Raw genomic sequence first — 20,846 nt, 5'->3', positions numbered from 1 at the left:
CTATCAGGCTCCCTTTCTATAAAATATATTGGTTTTTATTACCTAGTACTCTGAATGCTCCAGATATTATTATCTTCCAGTCCATTTTTACCTCCATCAATTGAGTTACAACCCAGTGTGCAGTCTCTGACACCTATTTGGACTTGCTTTAATTATTAATGGAATAACATAATTCAACCAGATAGCACATAAATGAATGTATACAAAAGATTGCAAGGGTCCCCATTCCTATGACAATGAAGTTACACGCTTTGGAAGATCTTTGTAAAACTAGTAATTTTTTAACAATGCAAACATTGGTTAATTTTACATTAGGTGTGGGTTCTTACAGATATAAAACTATAAAAGTATTCAGAAGTGACAAAAGTCAGAAATATATGAGAATTAAGAAACACTACATGATAACTTTTAGTCCAAAGAAGAAATAATTTAGAAAGTACAAAAGCAGAAGGATATTTCACATTAAAATCTATGGAACCACAAAAAAAGAAAGTGCATTCAAAGGGAAATATATAGCCTTCATTATTAAAAAAGAAAGTCTCAAGCAATAAAAGATCTTGATACAAATGTTAAGAATAATAGGATGGACCAAAGAAATAAAAAAAAAAAAATGGGCATAAATGAAGGCAACTGCTGAAATGAATAATAGCAAGAATAAATTAATCCAAAGGTTAGCTCCTGAAAAATTCCAATCTACATAAATCTTTGAAAGACTTGCTGAACAAAAGAAGAAAGAACAAAAAGCATATGAGTTTAGGAATAAGAAAGCAGGTATATTTGCTGATACAGAGAAGAATAGATAAGTTAAAAGAGAATCTGACATGAAATTTTAAACTATTTTGAAAATCTAGATGAAATAGTGAATTCTTACCTATACTGACCAAGGAAATCAGTATAAATAATTTATCATAGTAAACTGCAGTGAGTCAAAAACCTACTATGAAAACCATAAAACCATTGGGTTTAGAGATGCTATCTCTCTAATATTAGATCAGTATCATTATAAAAAAGATGCAATGCTCTAAATCATTTATTACTCGATAAAATCAATAATGTACACATACAAAAAAGCTATGGCCAAGTAGGATTTATTTCAGGAATGGAATGAAGGACATTATTAACCTTAATAGTGAAGTAAATTTCATTAAATTCAGCTATTTCAAATTATTTTTAACAGTCTAGTGAACTAAAATAGAAAATGTCTAGTATTTTTAAAATAATATAATAGTTTATTTTTACATCATTTTGTGCCTTTTTCCATCTCAACTGTAATCCTCGTGGGCTTCCCATCACCAAATCACCTGTGTGGCATCACCATAGTCCTTCCCCCCCACTTTTTGACCCCATTCCCCATTCCACCCCCATAAAATGTATCTAGTATCTAGTTGTTCATTACTATTATTAGAAAATGTCTAGTATTTAAAAAAATAAAATGAATTAATCTTTTTTTGTGGTTGACACATTTATATACCCAAAACACACAAAAGTAAATTTGCAAGAGAAAAATCCCCCCCAAACTGAATTAAAAACTAAACCAAACCAAATTGAAAAAACTCAGAATGAGGAAAATCATTTGTTAAGGTGGCTATAAAAAAAATAAGTAGTTTCACTCTTTTTTATCTAAAGCGGGTAAAAATAGAAATACATAATACATTTCATTTGTAAGAAAGCCGTCCTAAATAATATTTAGAAATTAAGCAATAACAAAAGTAAGTATTACTAAGAAATTATATAATTCTCCTAAGGGAAATTTTATTTTTTAAGATAGTTCTCAAGCCTAGCTACATATAAGAACACACATAAAATACTGATGTTCAAACTTCACTATAAACAAATATGACTTAATTGCTTTTGAGTATCTATAAGGCAATGGAATTTGATATATTTAGATGATTTGCATGTGCAGCAAAATTGAGGACTCAATATTAAAATTCTAAAATGTAAAAACTAATCCAAGATTTATATGTAAGAAAAGCTAGTGGCAGAACCAGAAATCCATTTCCTGTTTCCTCTAGGTTACACTCAAAAGAAAAGTTACCACCTAATGACAAACATTAATATTTTTTTCCTGGATAACTCTGACGGCTCGGAGTAGTTCCTATCTCTGGAGTGTTTTTTTTTTAAAGATTTATTTATTTATGCATATAGAACTGGGGTACAAGCCAGAGGTGCAGGGGAAGTGAGAGGATTCAGGAGAGACAGGTGGGGGGGGGCAGGCAGATAGACAAAGTACACTGCTGAGGGGAGCAGTGGGCGGGTCAGAAAAGGGCTGCCATACCATGTGGCTCACCTCAGGGGTGGAGGATTGAACTTGCAATGAAGCAGCTGTGCTAGCTTGCAGGGCTATGTCCTAACCTGTTGCGCCACCAGGCAGTGCCCTCTGGTGCTTTCTATCAGAATGTATTTTGCCTAAATTGTTTATGGTAAATAAACTTTTCAACAATAAATTTAGAAGACATAATTTAACAGATGTGTCTTGTAAACAACATAACTTCTGTAGTATAAAATATAGATGTTTAATAATCAGAAGTTTTACTTTGCTTAAGTGTTATCACAGACTTTAAGGAATACTTATGTTAAATCTGAGCCATAGCAGTTATATAGCAAGAATATAATTATAGTTATATCTCCAACCTTTATTTATTACTTGTGATAACATTTATACTTGAAATTATTAATCAATTGTGATACTAGTTACAATTTCTTATTCCTGTGAACCTGATTTGGCGTTTTCTGATATTTTGTGTTTGAATACAAATAGCAAACTTTTATATGAAAAACATTATAAAACATTATTAGATTGACACAGGAATGGACAAACAGCTGATTTGAAAGTATGAATCAATATCACAATCTGAAAATTTAACATATTTAAATCATTAGAAAAAGAATGATATATAAATTCTACCAGTACTGACTTCTATCTATATGAAGAATATAATTCACAAACTACATCTCAAGTAGGTTACAGATAGTTTTTAAAATAATATGTTCAAACTTAAAAGAAAATTTAGGAAACTATTTATATAATCTATAAGGTTAGCAGGACCTCTGAAAAAACTGGACACAATCTCTACATTATATGAGGAAATTTGATGAATTAGATGATTTTTAAAAAAGAAAAAAGACATTTTAAGTCCAAAATATATCTTATACAAATGAGTATATGGAAAAAATATCAGGAACAAATTTCAATAGAGATGATAGTGTCTATACTTTAAATAGTTCTACAAAATTATAAGAAAAAGATAACACAAAAATTCTCTCAAGAGGTACTTTATAGCAAAAACATCTTGATTAACTAAACTTAATTCATTATAGTGCTTTGACCTCAATGTTATTGTTTGCTATTCCTAGATATCGGGTATAGTTTATGAGTAAAGCAAATAAATATTAGACACTGGGCTAATGTCCCCACTTAGAAAGCACTATCTATAGAACAGGACAAGAAGATGGCTGGAGAGTGATCTCTGTAATCAGGTACAATAGTTAAACCTACATTGAATGAGTCTTTTCTTATCTCCTCACTATGGACTTTGTTTTAATTACTCATGTGTTTTAGCATGGTACAGTGTTTTAATGTTGTACAGCATGCTGATCTAAGAGGAGTACCAGTCTAATGAAAAAAACTTAATTATAACATATATAAAAATGACTGTTAAAATACATCATTTGAGGTGCTACACTCTGAATACAAAAGCTTCTTACCAAATGGTCCCTACTTGAGTGTAGATTCCTTTAGTGATGACCCAGCTGACGACTGGAGCCAAAAGTAGAAACTAAAAGGGGCTCATCAGTAACACTGGAATGGATTCAGTAATGTCATTTTTTTTGCCATTCATACTCATTACCATGGATAGCAATATGACTAAACTGAAAGAAAAATAATTAAGATATAAGTAAATGTCTTCAGTTCTACAGCCTTAAGGCTATGCGATCACTTGGGTTGAATGAATTCTTTGTGGTTATTTTTACCCTTAAAATAATCTGACCTATTGGGTGGAACATTTAAATATTTACTGTCAATATAAATTCCCAGGTCACTTGGAATATCTCAGGCTATTCTTCCATTGAGAAAAATACTGGACTTTTTTTTTTGGAAGAAATTATGTATAGCTTGATTCCATTAAGTTTGATAGATGACAAGTTACAATGATTTGAATTAAAAGGGAATTAAAGATAACCCCAAAGAACATTTTAAAATTGAACTTTGATGATTTATAGGCTTTTTATTGTTGGATAAACCCATATTGAATATTAAGAGATCTTAAAACAAATGGAATTTGAACTACCTGTGAGCCTACCATTTCAAAAAACGTATTTTGAAACACATTATACTTTCAGCATAAGAAATCACACTCTAGGGTCCTTTTTTTTTTTTTAATAGTACCATTATTTTAAAAACAATTTAAGACATCATTTCCACCTTTTCACTACTATAAGAAAACTGCTATTAATAAGCAGATAAATTGAAGCATGGTAATATTTTCCTGGCCTCAGTGTAGTGTTTCTACAATGACCATTTGTCATGTATAAAACCCCAGGTCATGCTGCCCTCGTAGCCCTGGCTCAGGAGCTAACAATCAGATTCTGTTATTGCTGAACTGACTGCACAGAAGCAGCATGGTGCCAGCTGTACAGAAATCCTCCCTGATGATGGTTGGAGCCTAGAGTGAAGTGACCACCCTTATTTCTGAAACCTGATGAAGCACGTACCATTGTGACCTGAAAACATCTGAGGCTCTTCAGTTTGATATTGTTTATATTGAGGGTTTCAGAGGGTGTTTATTGCTCTTTCTGCTTATTTTATTTTTTGAGACTTAGGATACAGAGTCGGTAAAACAAAGAAAAGGCATGTTCCATATTCGTAAGCACCTATTGCCAAATGCCTTATGGCTGCAGTAGGCAAGTAAGTGTGTTAATAGTAAACATTTTTTTCTGTGACTCTAAACATATTTATCTATGAGGTTGATTGAGTCAAATCGCAAAAAAAATTCTCCCCCTTTTCAAATCAAATGCCTATCCTATGCCTCCTTCTTTCTGCAACCTTCATCTAATCTCTGCTAGATCAAAGAGACTGGACCATGTTGTATAAGCCCCTTTAAGTTTTTTCCTGTATTCCTCAAAACCATTTTTTACCCTTTCTTTTATATTTTCTGACTTTAAGAAAAACTTGTCTACTATCCTGCTGAGGTAGTTATTCCCCCTTCCTATGTCCTTCTTCCAACTCCTTTCTCTGTCTCTCAATTTTTTCCTGTTAACATTTCCAAAAATAAACTTGATTGTTCCTGTTTCTGTATTAACTGCCTTAATTTTGTCTTGTGTTCGCCCTCATATTTGCCTCACTGTTGTCTTTGTCTTTATTTGAAATGGTCCCTTTCAGCTTTCTTCCACTAACAATGCTACCACTCAGCTTGCTAATGGTTTTAAGTGATAGGCTATGTAGAGAAGATATATCATAAAGGAGAATCAATTCCACAGTAAGAGAGCAAGAGTGGGCAACACAGTATCTCAGTTATCAATTAGACAAATTCCCATAATAATTGTCTTATACCTTTGGCATATTTGAGTTTAGGTATTTTGAAAATATTTGAAACAAGTTTAAGGAAACTGCAGAGAAGTTAAGTGACTTGTCCAAGTTTAGTGGAAATTTAAGAGTGAATGCTTGGTTTGTCTGATTTGTTATGCCATATTTCTTTCTACTATTCATGTATATTTGAGTGGGGCATTTTTAGGCAAAGAATACAATTTTGAATTAAATGTTAACTAGAGTTTTTCTTCCATGGCAACATAATTTGAAATGGTGGAGTAATTTTTGCAAAAAATGGCTTTTTTCTTTCAATCCAAAATGATGCATCGGGGCTCTTATTCATTGTATAAATTTTCATTCAAGTCAAGCTCTTATGTGTGATATGAGGAAACTTGAATCTATACTGACATGGAAAATGATTTTCACTTCTTAGCAATGTAACTCACAATATGGATAATATGAGAAAGTTTCAGATTAGGTGAGAACATGATTTTTATTTGGGAAAATTCCTTGAGATGCCTTCAGTCTTAGTTTAAGAAAAAATATCTCTTCTCTCCTAATTAGTTAAGTTTTTGGAGAACAAGCTTTCCAGAAAGGATCTTAGACATTTTTGAGATATTTACTATTCCAAAACCTGACATCAAATGCAAAATAATACCTTTCTTTCACAAGCTTCATTATCCTAACCCTTTTATTCTTGCACTCTGAACCACTTGGTTCAACTAAAAGGGAGTAGGTAGTATTTCCAGAATGTTTTTGGTTCTGGAACATTCTGGAAATAGCAATTTCACAAAAATCAAAAGATGTAGGGAATGAAGAATATAGCTGCAGGTTTTAAGTCAGCTCATCCCTACAATTTGTGATCAAATGTTTTAGGTTATGAAAATTTTAGGTCAATTGATACAGTGATTGAAAACCTTGTATTTCACTTAGTCATGGCTGAATGGTAAAGTGACCATCTGAAATGTTCATGAAAATTTGTATGTACATTTATATCTAAATAAAATAAAACAGAATGCTGGTGTAAAATATAACAGTTTTATATTACTTTATCACAATAATAAATTTAATCACTTTAAATTAACAAAACAGGTATTTTGATAATATGGCTTTGGAGGAAAAAAAAAATCCACTTAGATTTTTTTTTCTTTTGACCTCACAACAGCTTAAGAGTGCAGTTGCTTTTCTCTAATCAACTTTAGTTTTGCACATTATATTTCATTATTATCAAACTTCTTCCATTTGTTGTTCCATTTTCAGTTATCTTGCATTTTGAATTTTACTCACTTTGCAGTCACAAGATGAGAAATGTAGACACTGTGTACAAACTAGAAGTTCGTGCAAAGTCAAGCTCTCAAAACCACATGCAAGACTTAGTGGCACATGGTTTAGAGCTCACACACTCCGGGGTCATGTAATACAGGCGTGCAGATGAGAGGAAAGAAAAGCATCTACATCATGAAAATAGAGGATGATGAAAGAGAATGACATTTTCTTATGACAATTATCTAATGCAAACCGTATACCCATAACCTTTACCAAAGTGGGGGAGGGACAGAGAATTCACTTTTTGTGGGGAATGGGAAATTGTATAATAATAACTTTTAGAGGTCAAGTTAAGTGTTAAAACTTTTTATTCTGTGCTTGGCCTCTTCCAAGTATTCTTCCCCAATTTCTTGCTTTGTATTTCCTCTGCTACATCATGCAAAAAAGATCAGAACTACTACTAGTAATCATTTAACAAATTTAAACCTGACAGATAACAAGGGTGTTCTCCACAATTTACACGAGAATTAAATTGGATATAAATACCTCCTGTTCTTACCGGTGGGTGTTGTGATTCCATGTATTAAGGTGTGAAGCAGACAGGAAAGAGATAAATCTTTCATAAGTACATTGTAAATAGGCAAAGTGGTATATAAACCATATTCATAGGTAATAGAGTTAAACAAAGTAAATAGTTGTCACAAAATAGACTTTATCACAAAAATGGTTACAAAAGTAGAGTTATATGGAGCGGGGAAGTACAATAAATAATTATTTTACTATTGTTATTGAAATATTCTGGCAGTATGGAACAACCAAATTGAGTGACATGTGTTTTGATAAAAAAGTTCTTGACACTGCTTTAGCCAACCCAGCATTAGAGAATACCCACTAATTTCTGAATGCTGATACTTTCCTTAAATAATACAGAAGGAAATATATAAAAGTGATAAAAAATATAGGTGGTTTCTTGTGAGTAAAGAATTATCTTGGTGAGATCAACTTATCAATGAACTTTTACAAGGAGCTTTCAGATAATTATATATAACTCATGCATTCAGTTATGGCTTTGTATAAAATGTGCTAAATGATTAATTAGTTCTCTAAGTTAAAACTTTTAAAATGTCATTTCTTATTCTCAGTCAAATCAACCACACACAAGTTATGATCAACTTATTCACATATACATAAATCTTTCAAATTAGTATTACAGTGCTTTCTGCACCTTGATTGCTAATTTTGAACCTTTGCTTTTTTGTTAGAACATTACTGGTCAAATAATAGAATGTTGATCTAATTTGAACAGGTTCTTTTATGACAAATAAAAATTGTATCGTGCTGTTGATGTCATTAATGTGAGTAGCTTTATTTTCTAAGGAATACTTAGAAATAGGGCCTGGCCCAATAGAGGTATAGCTACATGGGAGAGCACCCTATTTTTAATTTTTTAAAGATGTATGATATGCCATAGAATTTAGATTTGGTCCATAAATTTACCTGTCTTTAATTCTCCTAATAATAAAATGTATTTTTTGAATCATAGTAATATTACTAACTGTTGATTTTTGAGGATTGGTAGAAGAAGGGAAGGGCTTGAAATAGTGATCACTGATGGTGAATTTGCTCAAAAGTTATGAAAGTATCCATATTTTCCTCTTGAATAGAATGATTCATTAAGCCAGGTACAGTAAAACAGCACATGGTTATTGTTTAAAATAGAGAAAAATGGTCATTAACAGAACCATAAAATGTGTTTAAGTTGGCCTTCAAATCTTCAAAATGTGTGTTTTTTGTTTTTTTTTTTAAGGTGCTAACATTGAATCTCTGGGGTCATCAGTACTGTTGCTGTTTACTTGCCAGATTTTAATACTTTTTTTTTTTTTTGTTTTTTTTGCATGCTGGCAGTTTGACCACATGGTGAAAGCCCAGGTCTTAGCTTAATAATGGTCTTCTCTAAGCATAAGTGGGAACTGTACTACAGTTATATCAGTTTGCATCATGTTATAATGCCTTTGCCACACAGTATAACTAGATTTAGCACCATGCAATGCCATGAATTGAGAATGAGACACTATCTCCAGGGCAGAAAATAAACGTCCAAGAGAGGAAAACAAAAGCAAAGGGTTCAAAGCTGGTGAAACTGGTTTTTCTATTTTATTTGTAGCTATAATGCCTGCAGTGCTTCATTTTGGAAAAAAGAAATACATACCATGTTCATGTCTATGCCATTGGTGTAAGTCCATGCGTGCTGAAAATATTCTTCTAGTCGTTGTCTCAGAGGGTTGGGGATTTGGTGAAAGCGAATGAACTCTTTTACTCGCAGCATCTGCATGTGGTACCTGGCAGTCCCCGAGTATAGTCTTTGGATAATTGCAGATACATTCCCAAAAATGCTTGCATACATTAGTGCTGGATTGAATAAAACACACTGTTATGAGGGAAAACTACATTTGATCACATTATGTCTGTCAGAACCTCTAGTATGTAGGTTTTTTATTATTCCAAACCAGTAGTGCGAATATAGCATTGACTCAGGGGGATAATACTGTCAATTTTAGAATCTTGATATTTGGAGAGGTGAGAGGATCCAAATCCACATGGATTCTAAATAAACAAAATAAGTTTACAAAGTCAACCAGTGATCTGGAATATGACCATATATAAAATGCATTTAGGATACATATGTTGTTTGTTATGTGATAATAAAGTATGTTATGGGATATACCATAGACATGTCCTCTGGTGGGAGATATACCATAAGGTAAATCATCTTTTAGGGATTTTAAAAGTTTTTTAACTTGAATTATATTTTAATTTTTACATTGTGACATCACCTCCTCTCAACTGAAGCCTAATATTATCATATTAAAAATCTATTATAAATATTAAGATTACTTTGAATACTTTGGATTTACTTAGGAATAATAAATTGTTTAAGTAACTCATAGTTTCCTTAAAGTGTTCATTTGTATAAATTTCTAAATGAATGAAATGGAACTTTATTATACTTGAGAAATAGATATCTCCAGTATAAAGTGTGACGCTAATGGCTTTGTTTTTGTAGAGAAACACATAACACATCTTTGTTTTTTTTACCTATGAAAAAAAGAAAGTGTTAGATAATCTTTGCTATGTGCATTGAGTGGACTATCCTTTCTCAGTGCTATCCTGGCCTAAATCTTTATGATTTAACATTAGAAATATCTTATCTTTTGCTTTTTACAGTTCATCATTTACTTTTATTTTCTAATAATCCTAGAAAAATGTTATACTTTGTGTAGAAAGTTACATCATCACATACATCTTGATCTTGAACTTTGGGCATGTGTTAGACCTCATGGGGATCTAACCACTTATTTATGGAACTGAAACCAAGCAGGTGGGGAAAAAATGAACTATTCAAAGTGTTTAATTAAATGATCTCCAACCAACACATTTCCCCCCCCCCATTTTACAAACATGTATTCACCTCTCCCCATTTTACAAATATGTATTCATAAGCTTTGCTATCATTTTAAAATTAGATCAGGGAAGATTCAGGCTAGATGATTTAATATGACTTATCAGTTATTTGATTTCTTTCCCATCTTATCTATGTCTCTTGACTTCCGTAGTTGTTGTTTATCAAAAATATTCCAAGTCAGAGAATGCTCCTGAGAAAGGGAGAGCCCTTGTTTACATCCATTTAAAGGAAGGGAAAATGGTGAGATCTGTATTGATGCTAAATTGGGCTGTATGACAGACAGCAACTCACAGTAAGATAAAGGAATTATTTAGGTTGTAACTTTTGACATAAAATGACATGAGCCTAATTTGAATAGGTGAATAGTTGATTAAAGAAGGAGTTAGCAATACTTGCCTGAATCTGATTCCTGTGATCCAAGGAGTTTCATGTGAACAACATATTTTACTCTTCCTAACTGTAGTGCTGGAAATATTTATGCAGCTTTTACATCTTCAAAGTACCTATCATGTTCTCAGGAAATTAGTTCAGATTAAATTCCCATCATTCAATTAGTGGGTATACAATGCTAGTTATTGTACCTAAACTACATACTTATTTGGAAAAGAATTAGGGGTAACATTATTTCATTTTTAATTAATATTAGAGTTTTATATCCAATATTAAAAGTGCCATAAAAGTGAAACAAAACCTTAATTTGTATCATAAACAGATGTTTCCACTCATTGACATGACAAACATCTGGATTATAAATATATAGTTGGATTTGGGAATGCCATGTATTTCTCTTAGTAAACTATATGATGAGGGCTTTTTAAATAATGAAGGCTGAAGGCAAGGGTTTTTTTTTTTTTTTGGAAAGCAAATGCAACTAAAGGATGTGAACAAAAGTGAAGCCAAAATGATTGTGTTCTGCATATAGTATTTAGTTATGCCTATCAACTGTCATAAAATAGTCAAAAGCAAGTTGACAGCATACATATATACATACATATATATTTGTATGTATTTTGCATCTGAAGTCAGAATTTTCCGTATAGAGAGTTTTGCTTGTTTTAAAATTGAATTGTCTTCATATTATGAAGTTGTAAGAATTCTTGACATTTTTCTGGATACAAACCCTTTTTGAGAATTAAGTTTGTGAAAATTCTAATCTATCATTTGCCTATTTATTTTCCTAATAATGTCCTTTGAAAAGTTAACGCCACTAATTTGATGGAATCCAATTTATCAATTTTTATTTTATGCCTCAGGATTGTTTTTATTTGTTTTAGTCTTAGTAAATTGAATTAGTCAAAGAATTTGTGCCGTTCATCTAAATTTATTATAACTATTATGATAAAGTCATTATAATATTATTTTAACATCCTTTTATTATTTTTTTAGGCTTTGCAGTAATATCTTTTCTGTTGTGTAACAGTTTGGCCAATTGTCTTCTCTCCACTCTAGTTGGACATTTATCAATTATACTGATCTTTTAAAAAGTAGAATTTACTTCATTCTGTATTGTTTTAAATATTTTTTATTAATTTTTGTTCTTATCACTTACTATTATTTCTTACTTAGGTTTAAATGGGCTGTCTTTCACTGGTTCTTATGACAGAAGCCTAGATCTGTGATTTCAGACATTTCTTATTAAGCAAAGCACTTAAAGCTACCAGTTCCTCTCTAAATACAGCTTTAGCTACTTCTTATATATACATTTTGATACATTTAACTGTCATTTCCATTTGATGAAAACTACTAATTTTCTGTTTTTTTTTTAAAAGATTTATTTATTTGTACATACAGAACTGGGGTACAGGCCAGAGGCTCAGGGGCGGCAAGAGGCTTCGCCAGAGATAGAGTGGGGAACAGAATAGGCAGATCGACAAAGTACACTGCTGAGGGGAGCAGTGGGCGGATCAGGAGAGGTCTGCCACGCCATGTGGTCACCTTCGGGGCAGGTGGGAATCGAACTCATGGGGAAGTGGCTTTAGATTCTCAGTGCTGTGCTTTAACCCGAGGCGCCACCAGGGAGGGCCTTGTTTTTTTTTTTTTTTTTTTTTTTTTTTAAATGATTTAGTTATTGGAAATGTGCTAATCAATTTGGGAACTTTCTAGTAAACATGTGATCAGTGATTTATATACCCTGGGCAGGAAAAAGTGTGTCATTGTCAATTTAATTGGTAGTATTGTTCAAGTCTTCAATTTCTTTAATGATTTTCTGTGTACTTATTCCACAATATGCCAAAAAAGAGTTTTTAAATCACCAACTATAATATTGGATTTTTCTTGTGAATCTGTCTATGTTCTGTCAGGTTTTGCCTGATGCCATTTAAAGCTCTGTAACTGAGTGAATACACATTTGAGGAGTGCAGTGTTTAGCTACTTTATTTCAGGTTACAGTACTTTTCTGAAGTCTACTTTGAAATCAATACTGTTCCTCAAAATGTCTCATCTTTAGTGTTTTTTTTTTAATGTGTCTTTATATTTTAAATTGTTTTGCTTAGACAGCATGTGGCTGAACCTTGATTTTTAAAGTACAATTTTATTGAACAGTAGAATTTAGGGGCTATGCCTCTACAAGTTTCTGGAGTTTTCCTTTGCCATAGCCTCCTCTTCTCCAGGTCGTGTGAATTGCCTTTGTAAATAGTAGCTCTAAGAAATGTATCTGTAAGTACTGGAATTGTTTAGTTAGATGATAATCTTTGATGTTTAATTTTTAGTTTTCTTGCATTAGAAGGGATAATGGAATGCTTTATTTCTTATAACTTCACTTCAAATTTTTCTTTTAAAATGAAGATTACATTAAAAAAAAATGAAGAGTACATTTAAGTAAATTTCAGGGTAGTGAGAATGACCTGTTAATTAAGCGAGTGGACTGTAACTAGGATTAGCACATATACAATAGCTAAGGTTTACTTGATAGAATTCTGAATTTCATTTTAAAGGGGGTAATCAGTTTATTTATATTAAGAGTATATACTTAACATTTAAAAAAAAATCAGGAGAAAGCTAATCAATTTGTATGGTTGAATCTAAATGGAAATATCAAGGATAGATTAATGCATCTATATACATCAAAATGGCTAAGCAAATTTCAGGACACTTTTACTATTGTTAAGTTTGACATCCTAATTATACCTTTTTTCTTATATAAGGTCATAAAAGAATTTTCCAGAAATATCTGTAAACTTTTTCCTGTGAGACATTAAGCTGCATCTAATCCCATTTTGATTAAGGTCAGAAGAACCAAGTTGTTATTAAAATTAAGAATGTTTTGTGGAATACAGATGTGCCTTAGGCAACCCTAATTAACCAGAGCATTCTCTCTGTTCTTAAAAGATAAAATTCATGCAGTAAACAAGTATTCTTCTTAAAGAATCAATAGAAATATCTTAGTGTCACATTTACAAGAGAACAAAGACAAAGAAGCACAGGAAGCAGGAAGGTAGGGAAGAAGAAAGGAAGGAAAAATCTGAAAGTTCTTTAATTTAGGGACTAATGATTGGATTGAGATCATGAACTACACTTTCTTTATTTAAACTAATTCATATGATAACTACGTATTTCTCTTAATCAATCTAAGTGGTAATGAATTCCTAAGTGGGGAGCCAGTTGATCATCAGTGTTTTATAAATCTTTTTGAAAATTTTAAGTTTTGAACAGTCAAGAACCAATTCTCTGGTTCTATTTTCAGCTTTGTATGCAATCTAAGGATGATGCTCTTGAGTTTTAAAAATTCATCATGCTTCTGTCAATTGCTCCTTGTACCAAAAACGGTTTTATCTTTGGTATTCCCAAATTTGATTTTTTAAAATAATATTATATTAATATTAAAAAATCTTTATTGTAACCCAGTTTTTTTTCTTAATACAAAGAATATTCCTTATAAATGATGTTCACAACATATTTCCATTACAGGATAAATGTCATTTACTTTAGCTTTTACATAATGTCGCAGCAAATGAAATCTTTAGTTAGTAACAGGGGATATGTATTCATATGTATACATTTATATGGTGGGTATATTCATTATAATTGATTGTGATATATAAAATAAACATTCATAATAATCTGTGTGTATTAAGTATGTATGTTATATATGCATCTAGTATTGCAATGCAAACTAATCGTTCCCATTCTAACCTGGCCTCAACATGAAATAAAAAATAACCAAAAATAAATCATAGACATTTGCTTTTCAGAAGAAAACTTGAAGTGCAAGGCTTAACTTTTGATGCTAAGGCACACATCATTCCTGTTCTATGTTCATGGTTTCCTGAGATCTTGAAAGACCTTAGGGTCTCCCTTTCATAAGAGAGAATCAGATTTTCTAGAATATCCATGCATGTAATTCCATTAGTGCCACAATTTTCTAGAAATTTCTCCCCTTGCTTCTAAATGTAATAGAGATAGCAATTTTGTGTTACTACATTATCCTAATAGATAACAAAAGAGAAGTCTACTTACAGCCGATCAACATGACACAAATTGAAAAGATTTTCTCCGAATTGGTGTTAGGAGATACATTCCCAAATCCTACACTGGTTAAACTGCTGAAGGTAAAGTAAAGGGCTGTGACGTATTTGTCTTTGATGGATGGTCCAGAACTTGAGTCACTGTCATTATAACGTTTCCCAATTTGTTGTCCTAAAGAATCCAACCATCCGATTTTGTCGGTCAGGTAGGGCCTTTCTACATTCCCAATTGCATACCAAATGCAAGCCAGCCAGTGGGCGATCAGGGCAAAGATGCACATTAAGAGCATTAGAACAGCGGCGCCATATTCTGAGTAGCGATCAAGTTTCCTGGCCACTCTCACTAGACGAAGGAGCCGAGCTGTCTTCAAAAGCCCAATTAATGTTGTTGTCTGTGGAAATAAATGTGTATGATTAGTAATAGTTAACAAGTCAGTGTACACTGATATGATGCAAAGTAGACAGAAATAGCTTAAAAAATATGGTGGTATTGAAGCAAATTGTATGTTTGAATTAAGTTCAGTTTTTAATTTTTTAAAAAATTTTATTTTATACCTGTTTTGGAAACAAATTTGCTAGTATATGGTAAATCGAATCAGTATTTTGGCATGTAAGACTCATGTGATAGAGGCCTGCTTGCACCTAATTGGTACAAATTGGTACACAGTAAATAATTTACTAACAAACAGCCTGATGTATTATTGGTATTCCAGCAAGTCATACCCTGCAATTATGGTGTTGAATAATTAAGAGAGCTATTCAGTAGGTAAATTGTCTTCTTTAGTGAAGAACATGGCGTATTCTATATTATCCTAATAGATAACAAAAGGTATTTTTAAAATAAACAACCATTTGATCATTTCAGAGAGTGAGAAGTGTTATGACAATGATAAAATAGAGTGATGTGATTGACGGTGTTGGGCATGAGTTGGGACAGAGACACTTTAGAAAGGAAGATGAAACATGTCTTGTTGAAGGGCTGATATATCTGAGTAATAAGAAAAAGCCAGAGAGCTTATAAAGGGACATATGGGATGATTACAGGCACATAATAGGAATCATATAAAAACATATTCTTTTCCTTCCTAAATGTGTTAAAGTGACAATTTGTTTCTTGATATCCCAGTGATCTTAATGTATTTTGCATTGAGGGTTAATATATATAACTAATTGCATGATTATTACTGACCAGGTATCTAATGATAGGACACTTCTATATAATAACAGGACTTGAAATTTGATAAGTACAAATTACAAGTTCATTTCTTAGGTTTCCTAAATAATGTCAACTATAAGTACTATATAATTCTGAGGGCATATAATTATTCCATAGTTACATGGTGTTTACCAATCAATTATTGAGTCATTTTATCTGCTCATTGTTGGTGTTTATTTCACCAAGTACATACATCCAAATGTGTTAAAATGCACACTTTAATTAAAGAAGTAGAACCTGCCATGAATAACACAATATATCTATAATATTGACTTTATAGAAAAAGAGTCCTAAATATTTTTAAAAAGTCTTTTTTTGAAATACTGTCATATGGATTACAGGGCTTTTATTTCTGCCATAATATTATAAAAGAATGAATTATCCTTGATCTCCCCTGATTTCTCTCCAATGAGTATTCGAAAATTCTAGAGGTCAGAGGAGCATGAGTGCTTGGCTTTTGCTCATTTTAGAATGTGGGGAGAGAAGTTTTCTCTGTGTCCAACCTCTAGTTTGTAATTCTCAAGTTGCAACAAAGAATATAGCTTTCCTCCCACAAATTTAAAAGTATTTCTCCTGTCAGTCAACACATGGAGAGTTTAAATTAGAATTAGGTGGTTACCTGAGAGAAAGTCAACTTTCCACTATTGGTACTGTCAGTATTTCAGGTTAGCAGCTATACTCTAAGTTGTCGGAACAAACATGCTCAGATTGAATTCTGTTTCATACTGGTACTTCACCACATATAAGTTATGTAATATCAAAACATCAATTTCTTCAATAGAAGTGGCCTTAAAAGTGCCTGTTTACTAAGTTAGCAAAAATACTCTGAATAGACTTTGAAGTGATTACACTAAGTAGAATAAGTTAGAAAGTGAAAGACAGTTATTGGATAGTTTTAGTTATCTGTGGAATATAAATAACCAAAAAACATATTGGAAAAGCATAGCAGAAACAATTATTAGACTAAAAAATATACTGGTTACCCAAGGGAATATGGAGGGAGGGAGGAGGCACTATGGGAAGGGAAGAGACTGGGCACTGGGAGTTTGGTGAAGGTTGAGTGAAACGTGTAAATACAGAGGAGCAAAGCTGTAACCCCATTTTTATTTATGTATATAAATGGCTGGCAAATTAATTAAAAAGAAAGAAAAGACCCATTAAATGATAGCTCTACATGTTTTTATTGGAACAGTACATAAGCTTTTGTTTCGTCAGTAAACAAGAACTTTATATGGCAAATATTATTTAGCTATCTGGAGTCCCAAATGGAAGTTTTTCAACACTGGCCTTGCAACCTCCTCAGAATATAGGGATTTTAAAGCCCAAGACTTTATCTAGAGGCACTGACTGTTTAGACTCTGGTTCCAGGAATGCCCCATTTCAACATGTCACCATTTATTCATTTTATAGTTTAAATTTGTGTATTTACTTTGCATGCTAGCTCTGCTTTCCTTTTCATTGTATTGAGAGATCAGAAATATTTGAACATTGTTATGCAACACTTCTTATCCTTGGAACAAAATTGCTCTCTGAACCTCAAATTAATGAAATATAGTGAAAAGTCTCAAAGTATTTCTTAAATGAAGTGAAATGCTATAAAAATAAATGACATATTTATAACAGATTGTGATAAGTACTAACCACTCTTCTGGCTCCAAAGATGGAAGAGTAAAAACTGTATTATGACAACAGAAGGACTCAAATCTGCTGTTCTGCCACCCCCTCCCTCTTGTCTTTCCCCAGAAAGAAACTATGATACCTCTGATGTTCCTTCTAGAATTATATTAAAATGAATACAAAACTTAGACAACAGTAAATTCTTTAAGCAAATAAATAAATATACAACACTATCTATCTATCTATCTATCTATCTATCTATCTATCTATCTATCTATCTATCATCTATCTATCTATATCTATAGTGATATCTTTGTTGGCCAAAAAGCTTAAAAATATAGTACATGAAGTCTCTTCTTGTTATTATCTGCATGAAATAATTACAGAGATTAAAGAAATAATGAAAATGGGGGGAGGGAGGGAAGAGAGGAGGTGAAAGAGAAAGATAAAGAAGAAAGGAAAATTACTAAGCTGTTGCTTTATCTCTCAGTTGCACTGTAAGGGTGAGTGGATATTGACTTCAATGATCAAAACCATTCTCTTGTGATTCAGTTCATGAACACAAGCATAACTACATATGCCAATTTGACAATGTAACAAATGGCTTGACCTCATTTCTGTTGATACCAAGATGTTGCTAACACAGCTGGGCATTCTTCCTTAGCAACTGTTGTGTACAGCACATCTTGAAGATAAAATTTAGGATTGAAGTAATTTTTATGATTCTTTAATGATAGGTATCTCTTTAATGATAAATTATTTCCCCCAGATTACAGATTAAAGAAAGCGTACCAAAATCTCAGAAAGAGTGGACTAAAAAAACATCTATCTCTTTTTGCTGAATTGTGGACCCTATGAATCCCCATTGTTTAGTTTGATGGAATATCTTTGTATTACTTGAAGGTGAAAAATGGGACCAATAACTATATTGTAATTGTGTTTACATTAGAAATAGACTAGTAGAATGTTTTCCAGTAAACATGGTTATCTTGCAACACATCTAATTTCACATAAAATACTGAAATATTATAAAAATCTATTTTTTGTAGTTTTTTCCAAATTCTGAAAATTGTGACAAAGCTATCCCTAAATCTATCACAACATTTTTGAGACTAGAAGAGGTAAGGAATTTTTTCTTAGCTATTGTTTCTTGAACTTTTTATTACTATTTTAAAATATTATCTGTTTATTGTTACTTCTGGTACAGAATAAAAATTTCTAAAATCTCACTACAAGTAAGTATGAATATTACTATAAAATACAAAGATCATGATTACAAATAAGATATAGAAAGAGGTGAGCAATTTTTCAATAGATTGAAGAAATCAAATTCTTCAGTTTTATAACAAAGCAGGGACAATGAACTCTAACTACTGAATTTCTGTGTCAGAACTCAACACCTTTAGTATGATATAACATCTTAAACTTTTTTTGCCTGCATTCCATAGTAAAGGATTTTTTTTTTTAAAGATTTATTTATTTGTTCATACAGAACTGGGGTACAGGCCCGTGGCTCAGGGGCAGCGAGAGGCTTCACCAGAGACAGAGTGGGGAGCAGAACAGGCAGATCGACGAAGTACACTGCTGAGGGGAGCAGCGGGCGGGTCAGGAGAGGTCTGCACACCATGTGGTTACCTCTGGGGAAGGCTGGAATCTAACTCATGCGGAAGTGACTTTAGCTTCTTAGTGCTGTGCTTTAACCCGCTGTGCCTCCAGGGAGGGCCCAGGATTTTGTTTTTAATGTGTGTTGTCAGAATTATTTTAAATGTAAAGTGACTTTCCTCGGAAACACAATTTTCCAAATTCTGGGTGACTGATGAGTATCATCCAATTTCTATTTTTTTAAAAATGTCACCTTAAGAGTTTATGTTTTATGCTAAAGCCCTAGATACTTTCTTATATCTTATACTAAGATATGTTAGTTTTCTTGGCTATGTATAACTTCCTCAATTAAGCTTTACTTAAAAATATATATTCTAGCAATTATAATTTTGTAAATACATTAGATACTAGATCCATACTCAAAAAGAGTGTGTGATTTTGTTAACTAGACATTTTCAATACATCAGGTAATCTATTAATAAACGTGATTCTTTCAGAAGACATGAAATTGTGATTTCTATCAGTATTAAACAGCTCTTATTCAGGAATAAGTTTGGCTACAGTTAAACTGATAACAGCTCATCAATAAGGAGAAATCATACGGTCAGGAATTTTTCAAATAACTGAAAAATAACTCTACTTTTGTTTTCGAACTTATAATGCCCCATTCTGTGAATTACTCACCCAATAAAACTCAATAATATTAAAACTAGTTTCTAGCCTTTTGTTCAGCTTGAATCAAGTAGTTTCAATATTTCTAAGGACACACCCACTAATACAATCAAAGAGCTTTATTTTGAATGTGTAAAAATACTTTGGGGGAACTCCTATCTTTTTTTCTTTATTTATACCAACCCTGACAAATTTCTCTGGAAACTGTAGCCTTTAAGAAGAAATATTTTACATCTTTCTCCTTGGGAAACTCACCTTAATATTTAACAGTCTTTGTTTCTGAATTGCTTTTACTTTTATATATTTCTTAGTTATATATAGTCTAGTTATTTACTTTTTAATTAACATTCTATTCTGCTGCAACTTGAACTCATTTTCTCTTTAATTATAGTAAAATGGAAAGCTGTTCATCAAATTATTCTAAATAGTTTTAGGCAAATGTAATAGTAAGTAAACATGGATAGCGTAAATATGGAGGCTATGTTTTTGAATGGAAATTTAAATTTAAATAGTTAATTGAGAAATATTTTAAAATTCTATCTCATGCCATCTTTTGCAAATTGTAGTCAACCATCTTAGTTCAAAAATAATTCCTTGGAGATTCTGAATCTCACTTGTCATACACAGATTTTTGGAGGCATGACCAATGGTGTCAAATACAAGCAAGACTTTTGCCTTAGATCCTAAAAAGTACCTAAAGAGAGATGCAACTGCTTTATGCATAAGCACACATACCAGCAGATCTTCAAGTTTTCCTTTTCATTTAAATTTAAACATGAGAATGTCTAATGTTTCCGAAGTTCACTTTAAACAAACTAATAATCAGATTCACAAACATTGCTGACAAGATGGTCAGAGCTTCTGTGTGAATGTCAGTAGAGATCAGTAGACTTTCCTTATTTTTACTCCAGCTATCAGACTAATGAAGTAAATATATTAACATGAGCAGAAACTCCTTTTTGCTAATAGAGCTTTGCTTCAAAGTAAAATGTACTTACTTGTTTTGCTTACTTAAAG

At 32.1% G+C, this 20,846-nt stretch overlaps 1 protein-coding gene across 1 annotated transcript in view; it reads right to left on the bottom strand.

The window, feature by feature from the left end:
- LOC101631397 (potassium voltage-gated channel subfamily H member 7) overlaps nt 1-20,846 on the bottom strand; it is a 137,321-nt gene that overhangs the window by 37,393 nt on the left and 79,082 nt on the right. The window contains exons 6-7 of the mRNA XM_012728517.1: nt 14,715-15,114; nt 9,006-9,205 (exon numbers count right to left, since the gene is read on the bottom strand). Of these exons, the coding sequence (XP_012583971.1) occupies nt 9,006-9,205; nt 14,715-15,114 (600 nt within the window). The remainder of the gene's footprint in view (nt 1-9,005; nt 9,206-14,714; nt 15,115-20,846) is intronic.

The sequence above is a fragment of the Condylura cristata genome, unplaced genomic scaffold (genome assembly GCF_000260355.1).
Source record: "Condylura cristata isolate star-nosed mole 26May11 unplaced genomic scaffold, ConCri1.0 scaffold00002, whole genome shotgun sequence".
Taxonomy (NCBI): Eukaryota; Metazoa; Chordata; class Mammalia; order Eulipotyphla; family Talpidae; genus Condylura; species Condylura cristata.
This window is presented reverse-complemented; position numbering and strand designations above follow the sequence as displayed.